Source organism: Salmo salar, chromosome ssa22 (genome assembly GCF_905237065.1).
Source record: "Salmo salar chromosome ssa22, Ssal_v3.1, whole genome shotgun sequence".
NCBI lineage: Eukaryota > Metazoa > Chordata > Actinopteri > Salmoniformes > Salmonidae > Salmo > Salmo salar.
Genome location: NC_059463.1, coordinates 17,565,296 through 17,587,447, shown reverse-complemented (window position 1 = coordinate 17,587,447; position 22,152 = coordinate 17,565,296). Strand labels below are relative to the sequence as shown.

The 22,152-nt window shown below is 42.2% G+C and overlaps 1 protein-coding gene across 3 annotated transcripts in view; it reads left to right on the top strand.

Moving 5' to 3' along the window:
* LOC106582913 (dysbindin) overlaps nucleotides 1–20,007 on the top strand; it is a 30,487-nt gene extending 10,480 nt beyond the window's left edge. The window contains exons 2-5 of one of the 3 annotated variants that reach the window (XM_045705484.1): nucleotides 4,452–4,542; nucleotides 17,465–17,617; nucleotides 19,017–19,160; nucleotides 19,334–20,007. In XM_045705484.1, the coding sequence (XP_045561440.1) occupies nucleotides 4,458–4,542; nucleotides 17,465–17,617; nucleotides 19,017–19,160; nucleotides 19,334–19,584 (633 nt within the window). In that variant the 5' untranslated portion in view covers nucleotides 4,452–4,457 and the 3' untranslated portion in view covers nucleotides 19,585–20,007. Of the gene's footprint in view, nucleotides 1–4,451; nucleotides 4,543–17,464; nucleotides 17,618–19,016; nucleotides 19,167–19,333 lie in introns of all 3 variants that reach the window. The other 2 variants (XM_014166537.2, XM_014166538.2) reach the window with 2 other exon arrangements.
* Nucleotides 20,008–22,152: the final 2,145 nt, after the last annotated feature.

Genomic DNA, 22,152 nt, shown 5'->3' with positions numbered 1-22,152 from the left:
TATTTCCTATTCAACAAACTAAACTCAGCAAAAAAAGAAACGTCCCTTTTCAGGACCCTGTCTTTCAAAGATAAATTATTTGGATTTTTACGAATTAACAGATCTTCATTGTAAAGGGTTTAAACACCGTTTCCCATGCTTGTTCAATGAACCATAAACAATTAATGAACATGCACCTGTGGAACGGTCGTTAAGACAGTGGCAGCTTACAGACGGTAGGCAATTAAGGTCACAGTTATGAAAACTTAGGACACTAAAGAGGCCTTTCTACTGACTCTGAAAAACACCAAAAGAAAGATTCCCAGGGTCCCTGCTCATCTGCGTGCACGTGCCTAAGACAGCACTACAGGTAGACAGGATGGACAGCTGATCGTCCTCGCAGTGGCAGACTACATGTAACAACACCTGCACAGGATCAGTACATCCAAACATCACACCTGCGGGACAGGTACAGCATGGCAACAACAACTTCCCGAGTTACACCAGGAATGCACAATCCCTCCATCAGTGCTCAGACTGTCCGCAATAGACTGAGAGAGGCTGGACTGAGGGCTTGTAGGCCTGTTGTAAGGCAGGTCCTCACCAGACATCACCGGCAACAACGTCGCCTATGGGCACAAACCCACCGTTGCTGGACCAGACAGGACTGGCAAAAAAGTGCTCTTCACTGACGAGTTGTGGTTTTGTCTCACCAGGGGTGATGGTCGGATTCGCATTTATTGTCGAAGGAATGAGCGTTACACCAAGGCCTGTACTCTGGAGCGGGATCAATTTGGAGGTGGAGGGTCCGTCATGGTCCTGGGAGGTGTGTCACAGCATCATCGGACTGAGCTTGTTGTCATTGCAGGCAATCTCAACGCTGTGCGTTACAGGGAAGACATCTTCCTCCCTCATGTGGTACCCTTCCTTCAGGCTCATCCTGACATGACCCTCCAGCATGACAATGCCACCAGCCATACTGCTCGTTCTGTGCGTGATTTCCTGCAAGACAGGAATGCCAGTGTTCTTCCATGGCCAGCGAAGAGCCCAGATCTCAATCCCATTGAGCACGTCTGGGACCTGTTGGATCGGAGGGTGAGGACTAGGGCCATTACCCCCAGAAATGTCTGGGAACTTGCAGGTGCCTTGGTGGAAGAGTGGGGTAACATCTCACAGCAATAACTGGCAAATCTGGTGCAGTCCATGAGGAGGAGATGCACTGCAGTACTTAATGCAGCTGGTGGCCACACCAGATACTGACTGTTACTTTCGATTTTGACCTCCCCTTTGTTCAGGGACACATTATTCAATTTCTGTTAGTCACATGTCTGTGGAACCTGCCAGCCCAATGATCAGTGCATGTCTCAGTTGTTGAATCTTGTTATGTTCATACAAATATTTACACATGGTAAGTTTGCTGAAAATAAACACAGTTGACAGTGAGAGGGCGTTTCTTTTTTTGCTGAGTTTATGAATAAGGCTTAAAATTACTTCTAAATATAGTATAATCAATTCATAAAATTACTAACTATTAGATTACACCTAGTATATTTAGTTTGAGAGAAAATATTCATATTTTCTAAAGGTCTCTTGATCAAAACATCTGCCCCCATTGCTGTGAACGTCTCACAGAACTTGGCTTCCTGAACTTGTTAGGAACTTGCCTTTCATCTCATATTAATCATGTTCGTCTATGACAAACAGAAAGTGTTTTTTGTTTAAAATCCATACATTTTTTTGATTACTGGCTATAAATCGATCTCTGAATGTGCTACAGTGGCGAAACCATATTACAATGTAAGGATTCCAGGCATATGCTGTGATGTAGGGTTCAGCCAGGAGTTGATGGCCTTCACACAAGGCAGAAGAAACATACTCCTGTGAGAATTAGGGTTACCGCTCATTGCAAGCCATTTTGATCTATGGTGACAACAAATCAATATATAACTGAAATTTCGGTTGGAACCGGAACCATAACCACGCAGGACCCCAAAACAGGGGACTTTACATCTAAGACATTTTAAAAAAGAGCCCTCAGACATTTCACCAGAATTTTGAGATGCACCCTGGCGTGTTTTGATATTCCAGAAATCAAAACGAATTAAAGTTAATGTTGGACATCCTCCTCAGATGCCTGGCCTCAATTTTGTCTGGCATCTTGCTTTGTCAGCATGGCTTCCACTGTGCCCTTATGAGAGAACACAGTGGCATATCTGGTTGTGTAAGACTGTGAGAAGAGAAAAAGGAGTCACTCTTTCCCCATGCCTACACTGAACAGCTCTGGTCTGAGCATGCAGACCTCTCCAGTGACCTTGTTGAATGCCATCTATACCTGATGGTGGACATATTAAAGAGACCCTGATCCATTGAGGTTTCTTTATTTTCTTTTTTTGACAAATGTTAAGAGCTTGAGCTAACATACAGTTTGTATTGTTGTGCCTATTTTATCTTACACTTATCTTATATTGTTATGATAATATGCATTTATTTATAAATTACAAAGGTTAAAATTACTAGGCGTAACAGAGATTGGGGTCTGATCATGAGTTTATGTTGCCGTAGAGATGCAGTTGTCTGTATTGCTGTTAAGCGCAGGTGTCTCAGCCCTGGTTGTGATGTCAGGCATCATGGAACTTCTCGCTGAAGAAACTCTCTCCACTTCATGTACACTGTCAGGGCTGCCAGATGGTTTCTCCTCAGTGGTCTTGGTTCTTTTTTCATCCGAAAGGGTAGGTGATGGAGATGGCACACCAAGCAGCTGCCAGCCCAATAGAGATTCCTGGGGACCTTTGCTGTTCCTCAGGAATGATGTTGAGGAGCAGGATTGGCAGTTGTGAGGCCATGACCGTGAGGAGGTTGGAGTTGTAGTTGACTCTGGAAGAATCTGGGTTACTTTGGCGTATGGCAGTGAGGATAGTGAGGACAGTGACCACGGGACAAGGAGACCAGTCTGAAAGACTCCTGATCTCCTCGATGGGAGTCTTTGATCTGCTGAGACTGGGAGGATCTGATGTCAGAGATCTGGCAGATTTTCAGTCCATAGATTTTTGTTATTGGCTGTGTCATAGTCAAGGTCTGGTGTGCAGGTTGTAGAGGCTTGATCTGGAGCTTTCTTTTCCCGCTTCCTCTGGATGAGGCAGATCTGGTTGATTTGTAGGAGTTTGGTCAGCATTCTTGGTCCTTAGCATCTTTCCTTCTTTTTCCATGGTCAGGTTCTGGGGTCTTGAGGTCTGGTTGGGTGGCTTTTTTCTGTTTCATCTTCCTGAGGCAAATATAGACCTACCATGTGAAACAGACGATGTTGGTCTACTGTGGTTGTCATTTAGATTTCTATGTTCAGAGGAGTTTGATCCTGGTCGTTTTTCCCTTCTTGCCAGAGCCAACCCCGCAGCAGGTCAGCAGTAGACTGGAAGACATGAATGAACTGGTCTTCTTATTATTTCATTTTACCCCATCTTTTTCCTGATCAGTTTGCCCTTCAGGGGCAGTCGGGTCACTCTGGGATTTACCTATTTTAGTAGATTGGGCTATCAATCGTGTCGGTCTTGAGTTTTTGTACAACGAAAAGCAATAGACAAAAACTCCTGAGACGCTCTCTGAAAGCAATGTGAGCAAAGCTTTGAAAGCAATGGGCTTTTATATGGATGTAACCATTATCATGTGTTACAGATGTTGGATCCCTGTTAAAGCCTGAGGACTTGTTTTGGGCACAGCTATTTTGTGTTGTCAGAAATAGAAAGTGACAGCCCTTGTATTTTTAGATATTGAACTCAAATCTTACTGCTGGCAAAGTCATAAGAATCCCCCCCCCCCAAACATTTAGTATGCATAGAAGGGTACACCTTGGTCATTGACAATGCATTTCCTTCTCCATACACATTGTTTGTAGCCACTGTAGCAGGATGAGCAATTCAGTGAACAACTATCCCAAAATGGAAATATGACATGAATAACAAGTAAACAACTAACAATATCGATCTCCTCGGTACCTAATGAATGAATGTTGACACCTACCAGAATAATTATCCTACAGTATAGGGTCCTCTAGCATATTGCTTGGTCTGCTGCTGCATCATTTTAGACATGACAGGTAAGCTTGCATGCATGATATCATACAGGCTACAATTTTTTGTGATGGCTAAATAATCTATTTTAGTGACTGTTTAAGAATGATTAATAGCCAGAATAGTGGTGTTTCACTGTGAAGCTAATATTGCATTAAAGCTAATAACGTTTTATTTCTAATGAGTAGGCTTGCACTGGGATGAATTCATACAACTATCACACCCATGTATATTATTCAATTAGACCGATGTTGAAGATCTGCTTTTATATTCGTTGGTAAGTAATATTGAAAGGTGATATGATGCAAACTAGATTAGAAGGCCTAGGCTACTTCCTCTTAATGTAAGCTACATCCATTGGTGACTGTCATGGTGGCTGGGAGGTTCACAAGTTCTTTACATCTGCAGGGTGTCATGTCCTTCCACCTGGAACAAGCAGACAAGGGGGAAGAAATTAACCTCACTACTCAAATTTCAGTGCTGATTCAAGTTGCTGAAGGTACAACTACCTTTATTAATATGCAATCGTTTTGTCAACAGTTCTGTATATTTTTTGTCATGGTTAAGTTGCTTACAGCTTGGTAGACAGACACTGCATGCTAGCTAGCTAGCAAAACAGACTCATCAGCTGGCTAACAAGCCTAGATTGATCCCGAACGCCGCTGGCTGTATTTCCTATGTTTTTCATCAGCTGTTAAAATGTCTTTCTTCCAAAAGAATTGGGCAGGACTGTTTTTTCCTGCCAAACCAATGCAATGGAGTGAAATGCGATCAGTTGCCCACTTTAGTCCCTGAAAACAAATGGGGGAAAAACGAATTTCCTACAAGTCTAACTGACTAGCAAGTTCACCAATTCATAATTTAAAAACGGTCACAATTGACACATTGCTGATGCTACAATGAGTTAGTTTAGTTGATCTCTAAAACAGCCCACTGGCAGGATGAGATCGCCTGCTAGCTAGCTATCATGTCCGACGTGTTAGCTAGTTAGTTTGCTTGGCAAAACGACAGTTACTCAACATTTGACTTGCAAATTTATATGAAAGCAATTTATTGAACATCATTTGGTAAATAAATGTTATACTTACATTTCAAAAGTTATTCCTTATTGTTCTGGAAAATGTTATCCCAAGCGGGGACTTCTGTCAACCATTAATTCACCGCAAGGTGTTATGGGATAGCCTCCCCGGCAAAGGAGGATTGGGACACTGAATTTGGGACATGCCTATTTTGACGTCCTACAAATTCTGCCCTTTATTATTGCCAGCTGATGTCTCGTTAAACCATATTGCGCTGAATTCACCCGTACAGCTGTTGCAACCATTAGTGTTCACCTCATTATAGCTTCCTAAAAGATGATGGGCTTGTTCGACATTGCAGCCGACAGTGCAGGCAACTGCCGACTGACTGATCTACAAAGAACCTTGCATCACAAATAACTGGACATTATTATTTGTATTATTATTTGTAGGTCAATCAGTCAGTCATAATTTACCCATGGTACATTATGGTTTTGATCCTCTCGAACACCGCCTATGTCGGTGTCCTACTTGCAACCAAAGTCTTTCAAGATATGTTCGCCCTCTAGTTGGTATTGTCATCTCAACATATTGCTCCTTTTTCAACAGACTAAGGGCTTTTTATCTGTTTGACAAGCATTCCGTACAGTAGAAATAAAGTATTTTCTTGTTTATCATGGCAAATCTACGATTGCAATTTACCCGACGCTTTGTCTGAATGGGAACTAATGTTGGTGTAACCTACTGATTGTTACTATTTATGTTATCCAAAAGTGTTTGGTATGGGCATCTCTTATCAAGCTCGGGGGTACAATAACCCTGGACTGTCCATATTTGAGATGTGTAACTACATCAAGTCAATCACGGGATTGAGTTATTTGTGCCAGAAAGGCGTGGGCCAGAATCAAACCCACACTGATACAGTAGGCCTATATGTGCGTGCTGGCCTTAACCGCTAGACCACCCAATTAAACTCCATTCGAACCCTTAGGATGCACTAGATATTTTCATGTCGTGAAGACCAATGTCTATCTTGTGTTATTAAAACCTCTTGAGGATACCCTAGGATAGGGGGCGCCACAGCGCATTTTGAAAAAAATTAGTTCCCATTTTCAACGGCCTACTAATCAAACTCAGAAGCTAGGACATGCATATACTTATTATATATGGATAGAAAACACCCTAAAGTTTCTAAAACTGTTTGAATGGTGTCTGTGAGTATAACAGAACTCAAGTGGCAGTCAAAACCCCGAGACCGATTGAACCAGGAAGTGGAATTCTGAATTGTGGACTCGACTTCTCATCTTTCCCTATTAATCACACCGTTAACAATGGTTCAGTGAGCACTTCCTATTGCTTCCACTAGATGTCGCCAGTCTTTTCACAGTGGTTTGAGCCTTATACAGTCGAAACTCAGTGAATGAGACGCATTGGAAATTGGTCACAGGGGATGGGCCATCACCATTATGACGCCGGCGGCCCTGTCTACCCCCACCTTTGGAAACGTTTCAAAACACTCTACAACCGTCCCCGTCGAATCTGATTGGCTCTCTTGGTGTTACAGGCCCTGAAGATTAATGTTTTACAACGTTTGACATGTTTGAACGAACCTAAATGGGAAAAAAAAGTTTTATTTCGAAACGGCAGAGTATTTGGATACAGCATTCAGATGCGCTAACAACAGAAAGCTAATGGAACATAAATGATGGACTTTTTCGACCGAAAATACATCTGTTGTGGACCTGGGATTCCTGGAAGTGCTTTCTGATGAAGACAACTAAAGGTAGGCGATTATTGACAATATTATACAAGATGAGATGTGACATGCGATTGTTCCAAGATGGCGCCGAGCTCGGTTTATTAGCTCATTTTCTGTGTATCGCATCTCCTTTTATCGCAAAGTGTGATTACCCAGTAAAGTTAATTTAAAATCTGGTATGACAGGTGTTCTCAAGAGATATTCATCTATAAATGTTAGATTGACAATATAAATTTAAAAAATCGTTTTCGAATAGTAATTTAGGGAATTGTAGCATTGTTTCCCGGGACGCATTTGAGGGGAAAATAGTCAGTCAACGTTACGCGCCGATGTAAAATGCTGTTTTTATATATAAATATGACCTTTATTGAACAAAAGAATGCATGCATTGTGTAACATGATGTCCTAGGTGTGTCATCTGATGAAGTTTGTAAAAGGTTAGTGCTGCATTTAGCTGTTTTTTGGTTATTTGTGATGCAAGTGGTTGGTCGGAAAATGGCTATGTTGCTGCTTTTTACGATGGACTCATCTAACATAATCTAATGATTTGCTTTTCCTGTAAAACCTTTTTGAAATCGGACGACGTGGGTCGATTCAGGAGAGGTGTATCTATATATATATATATTTTTTTTAATTATTAATTTTTTTAATGCTAATTGGCGATATGATTTTTCGCTGGATTTTGATCCCGCTAACGGGATCAGACGCTGAAGAGGTTTTAAGCTATATAAAATGATGGTTGTCGATGTGTATGGCTGCATTTCAGATACATTTTTGTACATTTGAATGTTGCAGTAATAGGACCTAGGCCTAGCATTTGAGCAAGTGAGAGAGAAAATGATTTTGATTGCAAGCCTTGATCCCAATGAGCAACAAAAGAGTGATCAAGTTAAGATCCGACATCTGTAGGTCTCCATAGAAACCAATGATGCATTACAGGCAATAACTTTATGACATCACATTGTGATGCTTTTGGGTTCCGTACATACTAGTGATGCAGTAAACATCGCAATAGGCTTATTTTTCAGCCTAGCATTGAGAAAATTGAGAAATCCGATCATGCATTAGATTTCCATTGAGTTTTCTATTGTATATGTCTGTAGACCCAGACCATGAGTTCACATGATCTCCCAGATTGAGGCTGAAAAAGAGCAGCCTGCATGGCGAGAGTGTTTCAGTGGGCTCAGTCGTACGACTTCATGACGTAATCGTAACTCCATCACTCACACCATGCTTTGCTTTCTGTGGGGGAGTAAAAAGAGTGACACTATCCTTCTCTCTCTGTTGGTTCCATAAAAAGCAGCTCTGGGAGACTTGACCTTTAGAAAATACAGAGTTGGAAATGACAATGAAAAAAGTTATAAAGGTTGGGTAATGATTTTTCATCACTTGATGTTAACAATGACCACGAGGGTAGAGAAAAGGGGATGATAAGAGAAGAGAAGACAAGAAAGGAGAGGAGAGTAGAGACTGCTTCAGGAGTGAAAGACATATCTCTAATTATATCGGTTTGTTACATGCCTCAGTTTAGCTTAGTTGGTCAGATAGCTGTTAGCCTGCACACCATTGCAGGTTATGTTAGAAAATAGAAGTGACAGATGAAAGTATGTTGCTCAATGTAACGAGTTACATCATATACATACACATAGCGGTTGTGACAGCTAATGAGGTCTGATATGTTTTGGGTAAATGAGGGTGGGTTCAAAGAAAGTGCAACCAAATCAGGGGCAATAGAATCTAAGATGAAGCACAGTTGTGGCCTAATTCCATGACTGCAAACGTGTAACCCATAGAGCACACAGAATACCAATGTTATGAACCACCATAACTCATTTAATGTTTGGCAGGACACAGCAGACATCTCACCAGCTCTGTATTTTTGCTGTGTCATTTTGGTTTTGTGCCTCTGGAGCTCTGAGAGTTTTCTTGGGCTGGTGTCAGAGGCTCTCCATCACACGGCTCAGTGTCATAGTGTTTACCCACGGATGCCCAGTGGTGCAGACAGACAGACAGACAGACAGACAGACAGACAGACAGACAGACAGACAGACAGACAGACAGACAGACAGACAGACAGACAGACAGACAGACAGACAGACAGACAGACAGACAGACAGACAGACAGACAGACAGACAGACAGACAGACAGACAGACAGACAGACAGACAGACAGGCCCAGGGGATGAGTGAGGCGTCTCCCCTCTCCTCCCCGGCTGACTCGAAGCCCCAGGACAGGGCTGTCAGACTGAAGGAGACAGGAAGTTACTGTGACAGGCCTGCCTCCTGCTATCACTAGACAGAGGACTCCACAGGACCCACAGGGAGGTTGGGGCTGACACAGCAGACTGGACTGTGGGGAGCCTGTTGCCCTTTTCAGATGGCCTTGAATCATTCTGCATACAAAGGAAAACCAGGAACACCATTGGTATTATCATTATACTGTACCGTTTGCTTACTGAGAAGCATGGGCATACACAAACAGAAGCAACACTGCTTGTGATTCCTTGTCACGACTAAGCAAGGATAAAAAAAAACATTTTATGAAGAAGATGTGGAAATACGTGGTCGGAGGCCTAGTTCCTCTTTCCCTTGTTATTGTTTCTATCCTGATCCCTCGCTGTCCTCAGCTGCTCAGAGCCTAAGTACTGTGCTGCTAATAGCACCACTGCCTGTGTGTGATCAGTGCTCACAGCACAAGCCAGATAATATTTACATTATTCCCAATTTAGACCAGGCGTAAAAACCTCATCCAATTAGCCCAATCCCTGTCTGTAGCTTCTCATTATGCTTAAATCCCCAGACACTTTTTTTCAGAGTAGGGGGTCAATATATGGATGTGGTGGGAGGAGAGAGCGAGGCCAACACTTTTACAGAGCTGTGTTGAAGTCTCCAATGTATATCAATCTGCTGTCTGCTCACATGTGTGTACATGTCACTTTATGATGTCCATATTCCATCGCTAATCCATTAGTGACTGTGTTTACAGATTGAGTTTTATGTTGACAATGGAAGAAGATGTCTTGTCAGTCTGTATACGTGATGTGTTCAGGAAGGGAGCCCACCATAAAAGGTGGTGTAACCTGAATTACTCTGAGCCATGAACACACTGGCATTCCTCAGGTTATTCTGGGTTCCTGCATTTCTCTTTCCTGTCTCCTGTGTATCACACTTGTGTGCTGTCCCCTCCTCTGGCTCTAGCAGCACTTTGCTTTATTACAATGGTGCTGATGAGGTGGGAAATGTGATTGCATTGTATCCCAAACAAGATTAACTTAGGGAATTGACAGTTGGCATTTGCAAAGCAATTGGTGGGTGTTGAGTGATTAATACAGTACACTGTGGTACTGTGTGAATATTGTATGTTTTGATTTCTCAAGCCATCCACACTGGTCAGGTAATTTATGGGTCTGCAACAGTAAAAGCATTAGCATTATGTTGAATGGGCCGGCTCTAGCATTTTGGAGGCCCTGTGCGAGATTTGGTTGGGTGGCCCCACACCTCGCAGAAAAACATTTTAGTGGCCCCCCTATTGACGGTGGAGATCTGCCTACGGTGGGGTTCTGCCCAATGATGTCTCTCTACCAGAGGAACTCAATGCATTGTATGCACGCTTCAACAATAACAACACCATGCCATGCGTGAGAGCCCCCACCAAGCCAGAGGACTGAGTGATCTCGCTCTCAGAGGCCGATATGAGTAAGGTCTTTAATTAGGTCAACACTCACAAGGCAGCAGGGCTGGATGGTATACAGGTCCGCATTCGCAGAGGACGCACAGAACAGCTGGCAGGCATATTCACAGTCATTTTGAACCTCTATTTGTCCGGGTCTGTAATCCCCACGTCTTTAGCTGACCACAATCATTCCTGTTCCCGAGAACTCTAAGGCTTTATGCCACTATAACTAGCGCCCTGTAGCACACATCTGTAATCATGAAGTGCTCTGAAAGGCTGGCTATGATACCCATCAACTCCATCATACCAGACACCCTAGACCCACTCCAATTTGCCACCCCAACAGATCCATATACAATCTCAATTGCACTCCACACTGCCCTCACCCACCTAGATAAGAGGAATATCTACAGTTGAAGTCGGAGGTTTACATACACCTTAGCCAAATACATTCAAACTCAGTTTTTCACAATTTCTGACATTTAATCCTAGTAAAAAGTCCCAGTCTTAGGTCAGTTAGGATCACCACTTTGTTTTAAGAATGTGAAATGTCAGAATAATAGTAGAGAGAATGATTTGTTTCAGCTTTTATTTCTTTCATCACATTCCCAGTGGGTCAGAAGTTTACATACACTCAATTAGTATTTGGTAGCATTGCCTTTAAATTGTTTAGCTTGGGTCAAACGTTTCAGGTAGCCTTCCACAAGCTTCCCACAATAAGTTGGGTGAATTTTGGCCCATTCCTCCATACAGAGCTGGTGTAACTGAATCAGGTTTGTAGGGCTCCTTGCTCGCACATGCTTTTTCAGTTCTGCCCACAAATTTTCTATAGGATTGAGGTCAGGGCTTTGTGATGGCCACTCCAATACCTTGACTTTGTTGTCCTTGCCACAACTTTGGAAATATGCTTGGGGTCATTGTCCATTTGGAATACCCATTTGTGACCAAGCCTTAACTTCCTGACTGATATCTTGAGATGTTGCTTCAATATATCCACATAATTTTCCTCCCTCATGATGCCATCTATTTTGTGAAGTGCACCAGTCCCTCCTTCAGCAAAGCACCCCCACAACATGATGCTGCCACCCCCTTGCTTCACGGTTGGGATGGTGTTCTTTGGCTTGCAAGCCTCCCCCTTTTTCCTCCTAACGTGATAATGGTCATTATGGCCAGGTTATGTCGATATAGGACTCGTTTTACTTTGGATATAGATACTTTTGTACCTGTTTCCTCCAGCATCTTCACAAGTTCCTTTGCTGTTGTTCTGGGATTGATTTGCACTTTTCGCACCAAAGTACGTTTATCTCTAGGAGACAGAGCGCATCCCCTTCCTGAGCGGTTTGACGGCTGCGTGGTCCCATGGTGTTTATACTTGCGCACTATTGTTTGTACAGATGAACGTCGTACCTTCAGGCGTTTGGAAATTGCTCCCAAGGATGAACCAGACTTGTGAAGGTCTACAATTTTTTCTGTGGACTTGGCTGATTTCTTCTGATTTTCCCATGATGTCAACCAAAGAGGCATTGAGTCTGACGGTAGGCCTTGAAATACATCTGCAGGTACACCTCCAATTGACTCAAATTCTGTCAATTAGCCTATCAGAAGCTGCTAAAGCCATGACATCATTTTCTGGAATTTTCCAAGCTGTTTAAAGGCACAGTCAACTTAGTGTATGTACACTTCTTACCCACTGGAATTGTGATACAGTGAATTATAAGTGAAATAATCTGTCTGTAAACAATTGTTGGAAAAATGACTTGTGTCATGCATAAAGTAGATGTCCTAACCGACTTGCCAAAACTATAGTTTGTTAACAAGAAATTTGTGGAGGGGTAGAAAAATGTGTTTTAATGACTCCAACCTAAGTGTATGTAAACTTCCGACTTCAGCTGTATGTGCGAAGGCTGTTCATTGACTACAGCTGCTAGTCCCCTCCAAGCACGTCACCAAGCTTAGGACCCTGGGATTGAACACCTCCCTCTGCAACTGGTTCCTGGACTTTCTGATGGATCGACCCCAGGTGGTGAGGGTAGGCAACATTACCTCTGCAACGCTGATCCTCAACACGGGGACTCCACAGGGGTGTGTGCTTAGTGCCAGGACAACAATCTCTCCTCAATGTCAGTAAAACAAAAGAGCTGATCATGGAGTACAGGAAATGGAGGGGTGAGCACGCCCCCATCCACATCAACTGGGCTGCAGTGGAGCCGAGAGCTACAGGTTCCTCAGTGTCCAAATCACCAAGAACTTAAAACTATCCACACACTCCCGCACAGGCGTGAAGAAGGCGTGACCTCTTCCCCCTCAGGAGGTTGAAAATGTTTGGCATAGGCCCTCAAATCCTCAAAAAGTACAGCTGCACCAATGAGAGCATCTTGACTGGCTGTAGCACTGTTTGGTATGGCAACAGCACTGCCCTCGATCGTATGGTGCTACAGAGGGTGGTGCGGACAGCCCAGTACATCACTTGGGCCGAGCTCCATGCCATCCAGGACCTTTATCAGACAGTGTGAAAGGAAGGCCTGGGAAATTTGTTAAAGACCCCAGAAACCCAAGCCATAGAGTATTCCCTCTGGTTCCACACAGCAAGCTTTACCGGTGCATCAAGTCTGACACCAACAGGCTCCTGAACAGCTTCTATCCCCAAGCCACAAGACTGCTAAATAGATTAACAAAATGGCTACACTGGTTATCTGAGTTGACTGTTGTATTTTATTTTTGCACTCTCTATGCACACTCACAAGACTCAACACACTCAAACACACTGATACTCCAACACACACACACACACACACACACACACACACACACACACACACACACACACACACACACACACACACACACACACACACACACACACACACACTTTATTTGCTCTCACACAACATGCACACACATTTATAATAACTCTACACACACACTCACATATAATCATCATATACGCTGCTGCTACTCTGTTTACCCCCATTCATATCTACCTCTATCACTCCAGTATCCCTGCACATTGTAAATATGCTGTTCGAACTGACCCTGTATATACAGTGTCTTCGGAAAGAATTCAAACCCCTTCACTTTTTCCACATTTTGTTAGGTTACAGCCTTATTCTGAAATTGATTAAATTGGTTTTTCCCCTCATCAATCTACACACAAAATTGCATAAAGACAAAGCAAAAACAGGTTTTTAGAAATTGTTGCTTATTTATTAAAAATAAAAAACTGAAATATCACTTTTACATAAGTATTCAGACCCTTTACTCAGTACTTTGTTGAAGCACCTTAAGCAGCTATTACAGCCTTGAGTCTTCTAGGGTATGATGCTACGATCTTGGCACACCTGTATTTGGGGAGTTTCTCCCATTCTTCTCTGCAGATCCTCTCAAGCTCTGTCAGGTTGGATGGGGAGCGTTGCTGCACAGCTATTTTCAAGTCTCTCCAGAGATGTTCGATTGGGTTCAAGTCCGGGCTCTGGCTGGGCCACTCAAGGACATTCAGAGATTTCTGCGTTGTCTTGGCTGTGTGCTTAGGGTCATTGTCCTGTTGGAAGGTGAACCTTACTGCACATGCAGGGCATCATTAAGTGATAATAAATCATTCACAAGTGATAATATTGTCACTCATCAGACTATTTTAATCTTGTCTTTACATATACTAAATAATATATGTGGGAAATGTGTTATGATTTAGAATGGACCATTTTCATGCACCTGTCGGAATAGGTGAGCTTTTCCCATGGTTCATTTTCATACCAGTCAGGTAGGCTATACTCCTGTTGTAAATTGAAGCAATGTGCTTAATATTTGGAAAGTTGTGAAATAAACATAGTAGGCCTAGCCTATAGAAAGCTGATTGGATCCTCTTTTTAAAAGAGGCCATAAAAACAGTTTTATCATGCCTATAGAAATGTTGCGCAACATGAGCTCATGGACACTCATGAAGTCTTTGATTCAATTTTTAATTACATTTGCATTGATGTCAGTGTGATTAGAGAGACAGAGTGCTGAGTACCAGAACATAAGCAACTGGCAGTTAGAAAGTTTGGTACTCGACTAATGACCATAAGCACCATCAGAGAGCAGTTTTGGAGAAGCCTAGTTACCGTGACTAAAAGGTCACATATTACCGTCACCATAACAGCCCTACCCTAAACCTTAAGTAAACCTCTCTCTGAACAGAGTACCCACCACATTTCTGAACAATAAAAATGCCCAAATAAAAAGGTAGTAAACCCAAAATGGCTTTGTAAATAAAAGTATACCAGTGACTGAGCCTACGAGTGACTAGAGAAGGCCAGCCAACCCTGGTATACAAAGTGCAGTGGTGCGTAAGGGTTTTGCAGTTTAAAATAAATCTCAAAGTGCCATGGTAAAGGGTGTCAATTGATCTCAAACACTGAGCGGAAGCATTCATATATAAACTATCCCATAGTCTAGTAAAGGCATAAATGTATCTGATACTAGCCTCCTTCTGGCTTCAAAAGAAAAACAGGCCTTATTCCTAAAATAAAATCTCAATTTCAGCTTCAAATTTTTTGTAAGTTGTTGAATATGCAATATAAAAGAGAGGCCGTCATCAATTAGAATTCAAAGATATTTAGATGAGGTTACAGTCTCAATCTCAATGCCTGAACAGGTAATAATAGGTGAAAAGTTCAGAGGTCTATTTCTTGCTTTAGAAAACACCATTAGTTTAGTTTAGTCAGTATTGAGGATAAGTGTCACGTCCTGACCAGCAGAGGGAGTAGTTGTTTAGTATTTGGTCAGGACGTGGCAGAAGTTGTGTGTTGTATGTAGTTTCTAGTTGTTCTGTTTCTGTGTTAGTCTTGTGACTCCCGATCAGGAACAGCTGGATATCGTTGTTCCTGATTGGGAGTCATATATTAGGTGTGTGTTTTTCTCTTGGGGTTGTGGGTTGTTTTATTTTACACTGCTAGATTTATGTACAGCATGTAAAACTGTCACCGGTTCATTCGTGGTTATTGTTTTGTCCGTGTACATCATAATTTATTAAAAATGATGTTGAGCACGCAATCTGCTGCGTATTGGTCCACTTTTTCTGACAGTGATTTTGAGATATCCTCAGACGAAGGAGAATATCGTGACAATAAGCTTCAATTGACATGTTGAACAGTATAAAAAGCATTTAGCAAGTTCTGGAAAGCTTTTGTAAGAGACGAGGCACAACAATAAATAACAGTATCATCAGCATAAAAATTAAGTTGTGCATTTTGGACATTTTTGTAAAGGCCTGACTGGTGGAGTTCTGCAGATATGGTGGTCCTTCTGGAAGGTTCTCCCATCCCCACAGAGGAATTCTAGAGCTCTGTCAGTGACAATCGGATTCTTTGTCACCTCCCTGACCAAGGCCCTTCTTCCATGATTACTCAGTTTGGCCAGGCGGCAGCTCTAGGAAGTGTCTTGTTGGTTCCAAACTTCTTCCATTTAAGAATGATGGAGGCCACTGTGTTCTTGGGGACCTTCAATTTTGCAGACATTCTTTGGTACCCTTCCCCAGATCTGTACCTCGACAAAATCCTGTCTCGGCGCTCTATCGACAATTCCTTCTACCTCATGCCTTGGTTTTTGCTCTGACATGCACTGTCAACTATGGGACCTTATATAGACAGGTGTGTGCCTTTCCAAATCATGTCCAGTCAATTTAATTTACCACAGGTGGACTCCAATCAAGTTGTAGTGTAACGGCTGTCGTAGAGAGGGGACCAAAGCACAGCGTGTTGAGTGCTCATGATGAATATTTATTTTAACTCAGAACACTAAAGAAAATAACAAAGGGAAAACGAAAGCGCACAGTTCTGTCAGGTACAGAAAACTAAACAGAAGACAACTACCCACAAACACAGGTGAAGAAAAAAAAAACGACTTAAGTATGATCTCCAATTAGAGACAACGAGGACCAGCTGCCTCTAATTGGAGATCATCCCCAAAAAACAACATAGAAATAGAAAACTAGATCCTAAACATAGATATACAAACATTCAAAAACACCCCCTGTCACGCCCTGACCTACTCTACCATAGAAAATAACATCTTACTATGGTTAGGACGTGACATGTAGAAACATCTCAAGGTTGATCAATGGAAACAGGATGCACCTGAGCTCAATATCGAGTCTCATAGCAAAGGGTCTTCATGTAAATAACGTATTTCTGTTTTTTATTTTTAATACATTTGAAAAGAAAATAAATTTTTTGCTTTGTAATTATGGGTTATAGTGTGTAGATTGACGAGGAAACATTTTATTTAATTCATTTTAGAATAAGGCTGTAACGTAACAAAATGTGGAAAAAGGGAAGGGGTCTGAATACTTTCCGAATGCACTGTAGCTTGCCTACTTCTCGTGTTCTTGGTCGGGATTCGGCCATGATAACTACAAGTTTAGATGGCTGCCGAGACTAATTTACCAATCTAAAGATTCTTAGCTGACATGGCTAATTGATTGACTGTCAGTGACTGACATAACATGAGAAAATGCACAACTGCTGATGCAAAACCACATTTCTAAATTGCACCCGGTTTATTCTACTATTCTTACTCTCAACAGTAAGTTGATACCCCAACTGAGTTCCTAAAACTTGTTGTTTCATGAATAAAACAAAGGAGAGAATGTATGATATGTTTTACAGGATCAATCATGCAATCATATTTCACCGTATAGCATTAGTAAGAAATGTTGCACATGCATGCTCTGTCTACATTATGCTAAAAGTGTCTGCTACTGAGTGGTACCAAGGAAACCAAGTCTTCAAGAGGATATGAAAAGCCAAAAATTCACAGCCCCAAAACCTGAGATTACAGTAAAGGCTGAGTTTTTCCTGTCATTTCTTGTTCCTATGGTTCAGTGTTACCCCTTTCTGGCCATCACATTGTTTGTACAGCTTTGGGCAGTGTTGACCTTGCAGACCTGTTTGACCAGAGTTTCTGACATATGTTCTGTTGTTCTCTGTGCCAGCGGAGACCGAGCATGCTCAGAGGGTCCCAGGAATGGACGTAGCCCAGCAGATGAAACTGAGAGAGCGACAGCGCTTCTTTGAGGAGGTCTTTCAGCACGATGTGGATGTCTACCTGTCCTCTGCCCACTTGCAGATTCATGACTATAAGAGACGTGAGCGTAGTCAACATCACACATGTCTATCTATACCCAAGCTCTACATTTACCTTAGCCATTACCCTAACCCTAGATTCATGTCCACACCCTGGCTAAACCCTAACACTAACCCTAGATTCATGTCCACACCCTGGCTAAACCCTAACACTAACCCTAGATTCATGTCCACACCCTGGCTAAACCCTAACACTAACACTAGATTCATGTCCACACCCTGGCTAAACCCTAACACTAACCCTAGATTCATATCCACACCCTGGCTAAACCCTAACACTAACACTAGATTCATGTCCACACCCTGGCTAAACCCTAACACTAACACTAGATTCATGTCCACACCCTGGCTAAACCCTAACACTAACACTAGATTCATATCCACACCCTGGCTAAACCCTAACACTAACACTAGATTCATGTCCACACCCTGGCTAAACCCTAACACTAACACTAGATTCATATCCACACCCTGGCTAAACCCTAACACTAACACTAGATTCATGTCCACACCCTGGCTAAACCCTAACACTAACACTAGATTCATGTCCAAACCATAGCTCAACCCAAACCCTATCCATATCCTTATATCCAAGTCCGCACAATTCAAGTACTCGCTCTCTATCACTCGCCATATTACACTGAACAAAAATAAATAAGTATCCCAGAAATGTTCCATACGCACAAAAAGCTTATTTCTCTCAAATTCTGTGCACAAATTGTTAACATCCCTGTTAGTGAGCATTTCTCTTTAGCCGAGATAATCCATCCACCTGACAGGTGTGGCCTAAAAAGAAGCTGATTAAACAGCATGATAATTATACAGGTGCACCTTGTGCTGGGGACAATAAAAGGCCACTCTAAAATGTGCATCTTTGTTACACAACACAATGCTGCAGCTGTCTCAAGTTTTGAGGGAGTGTGCAATTGGCATACTGATGCAAGATAATTTAATGTTTATTTCTCTACCATAATCTGCCTCCAATGTTGTTTTAGAGAATTTGGCAGTACGTCCAACCGGCCTCACAACCGCATGTAACCACGCCAGCTCAGGACCTCCACATCTGTCTTCTTCACCTGTGTGATCGTCTGAGGGGAGGGGGGTGGTATTTCTGTCTGTAATAAAGCCATTTTGTCGGGCAAAACTCATTCTGATTCGCTGGGCCTGTACACCTGCCCAGCCATGTGAAATCCATAGATTGGGGCCTTATCAATTTCAATTGACTGATCTGCTTATATGAACTGTAATTCAGTAAAATCTTTGTTGCATGTTGCGTTTATATATTTTTTCAATATACACACGTGAACGTTTCTAAATGTTGCTAAACATTTCCTTTGAGATGTGAAGCTGACATGATATGCCTCTAATCAACCTCATGGTTGTCTCCTGGGTTGTTGTTAGCTCCCATTGGCAGTGTCTCGTCCATGGAGGTTAATGTGGACATGCTGGAGCAGATGGACCTCATGGACATCTCTGACCAGGAAGCACTGGATGTCTTCCTCGGCTCTGGGGGGGATGAGGGGGTGCTGGCCTCCCCTCTGCCAGGTAAAGGTGAGTGGAAGGGAGACACCAGTCTGAGGATGTCCTATGTTGATAGTGTAGTATTTGGCAGAGAGTCGAGGCTTTTACCCTCCCTATACTAGCTGGCAACACTAACTGCAATACTGAGTGCAGCACTGAGAATCTTTTGTCTAATATCCCCTTCATTTCACCTACAGTAGTTCATGGCAACAACAACAACGATAAGGTAATCAACCAGGGACGCTCTCTCCTCTACACTGACGGTTGTGATGGGAAGTTCCGAATGTCCTCCACCTCCTCCACTAACAGCCAGAACACCAATGAGGACAGACGGGACACCCAAGTCGTCCAATCAGATGATGAAGATGTGCATGTCGACACAGTCTTGCTGATGGGATCACCCCCAGGGAAAGATGAGGAGAAGGATCAGTCTATCCTCTCTTCTTAGGCGCCTTCCTTCACTTTCAATATTCAGTAACATTTTGGACTTACTGATTCTTACAAGTATCACTTAAACTGGACACTCACAAACAGATGTCTTCCATCGACTGGCAAGGCAACTGACACTTTCCACAGCCTTTTCTTTACTCTTCATTTTGTTTTGCCTGAACTGTACATAAAAAGCCAAATCTTCTCCAAGCTTGCTTATCTCCATTTATACTTCTGGCATGTAGACGACAGGACATTTCTTTGTATTTCCTCATTTAGCATCCTATTACGATCTGGCAATGTGTGGTACTCTTTTGGGAAGGACATTTTTGTGTGTAAGCATGCTTTACTATACTACAGATCAGAACAACTGAGTGTTAGTAAAAAGTACGATTCTGTATTAACCAGGTTGAAATAAAGGTTGAATAATTTCTAAAATAAAGATGTAGAGAATTAATATTTTTTTATGTAAGATGTAAATAAAGACAGGTTAACCTTTTTTTTCTTTAGAGAGAAACATATAAACTGTGCACAACTTTGCCATGCTTTGTAAATCTGGCCCTTAGTTCCCATATTCCCTAAAATGTTCAACCAACCCAAAACACCTGCCACAAATAAGGACATATTGTACATAGTGCTTAGTGGTGCTTTAATTTGTTTTATCTTTCTCTTAGTCTCCTGTTATTCTCTGACATAAGGTTTATTTATTTTAACTATAAATAGGAATAAAAAAATAACATTTGTTTCCCTGCAAACAATTATTTTGGTTCCTTTTTTGTGTGTGTGTGGAGGTATTTGTAATGAACACGAGGGGAGACAGAGAGCTGGTTTCAAGCACAGGGCGCTGCAGGTGTTTATTGCAAAGGACCACAGGAGGAGGAAGCTAGCTGGGTCCAGGGCAGGCAGAAGGTCATACACAGGGGGTCTAAAAAGGCAACAGTACAGGCAAGGAAAAAGCTAGTCTGGGAGATCAGGCAATAGGAAGATAACAGGAAACCTGATAGGCTAAAGTACAGGCAGGGAACAGGCATAAAGCACCATTAGTGAGACATAACATCACAGGAAACCCAGCGCTCCAAAAGATGTGTGTCACAAATCAAACAATACCTCACAGTGATGGGGTGCAAAGCACTGAACTAAATAGTGTGTGATAATGACATACAGGTGTGTGAACAGGTGATCAGAATTCAGGTGAATGGGATCTGGAGAGTGAGCTGCGTTCAGGGGATCTATGTGTTTGAGAGTGTGAGCTGGAAGGTGAGCTGGAAGTGAGCTGCGTTCAGGGGATCTACGTGTTTGAGGGTGTGAGTTGGAAGCAGACGTTACAGTATTGTGTGAAAATGTTGTGCAAAAGTATTTTTACTGTTTGTAACAGTGGCTCTCCTGTGAATCTAGACACTTTGGCATGCAAAGTAATTTATGAACCCTGCTACTGGGCTTGCTTGTAGGCTAGATGTGCACTGTTCACAGGTCATCCTACCACCAGGACCTGTTAGACTTAATACTTCTACCTCTTTTTATTTTAAGCATTCTTTTTCACACAAAACATTAATTAATGCAAATGTGCATATACAAAACAAACTCATTGAATGTGAGACAGCTTGGCATGCTAGTTTAATTGTTCACCACACATGCATTACCTTAGGCAGATTTTATCTGAAAAATGTATGCATAAGAAGGAATGCAGTTCAACTTCTTTCACCACACTACCACACTGAACTGACATGAGCACACATCCATCCCCAAACACATTATCTCCAAAACATAAACTTTTCAAGAAATAAAAAATACTATAATTTCCCATTATTAACAAACAAATAGAATTATGAAACTTCAGAAAATATTCTTGGTCCATGAGTCATGAAATGTTCAGAGTATATTGAGGGGAATTCATTTACTGCTTTCAATGAATGCAAAAATATACACTACCGTTCAAAAGTTTGCAGTCACTTAGAAATGTCCTTGTTTTTGAAAGAAAAGCACTTTTTTGTCCATTAAAATAACATCAAACTGAACAGAAATACAGTGTATACATTGTTAATGTTGTAAATGACTATTGTAGCTGGAAACACCAGTCTCAATGTCAACAATGAAGAGGCGACTCCGGGATGCTGGCCATTTAGGCAGAGTTGCAAAGAAAAAGCCACATCTCAGAATGGCCAATAAAAAGAAAAGATTAAGATGGGAAAAAGAACACAGACACTGGACAGAGGAACTCTGCCTAGAAGGCCAGCATCCCGGAGTCGCCTCTTCAATGTTGACGTTGAGACTTGTGACTTGCGGGTACTATTTAATGAAGCTGGCAGTTGAGGACTTGTGAGGCGTCTGTTTCTCAAATTAGACACTCTAATGTACTTGTCCTCGTGCTCAGTTGTGCACCGGGGCCTCCCACTCCTCTTTCTATTCTGGTTAGAGGTAGTTTGCGCTGAGAACATCCCTGGTCATCCCTACTGCCTCTGATCTGGTGGACTCACTAAACACAAATGATTTGTTTGTAAATGATGTCTGAGTGTTAGAGTGTGCCCCTGGCTATCTGTAAATGATGTCTGAGTGTTAGAGTGTGCCCCTGGCTATCCGTCAATAAAAA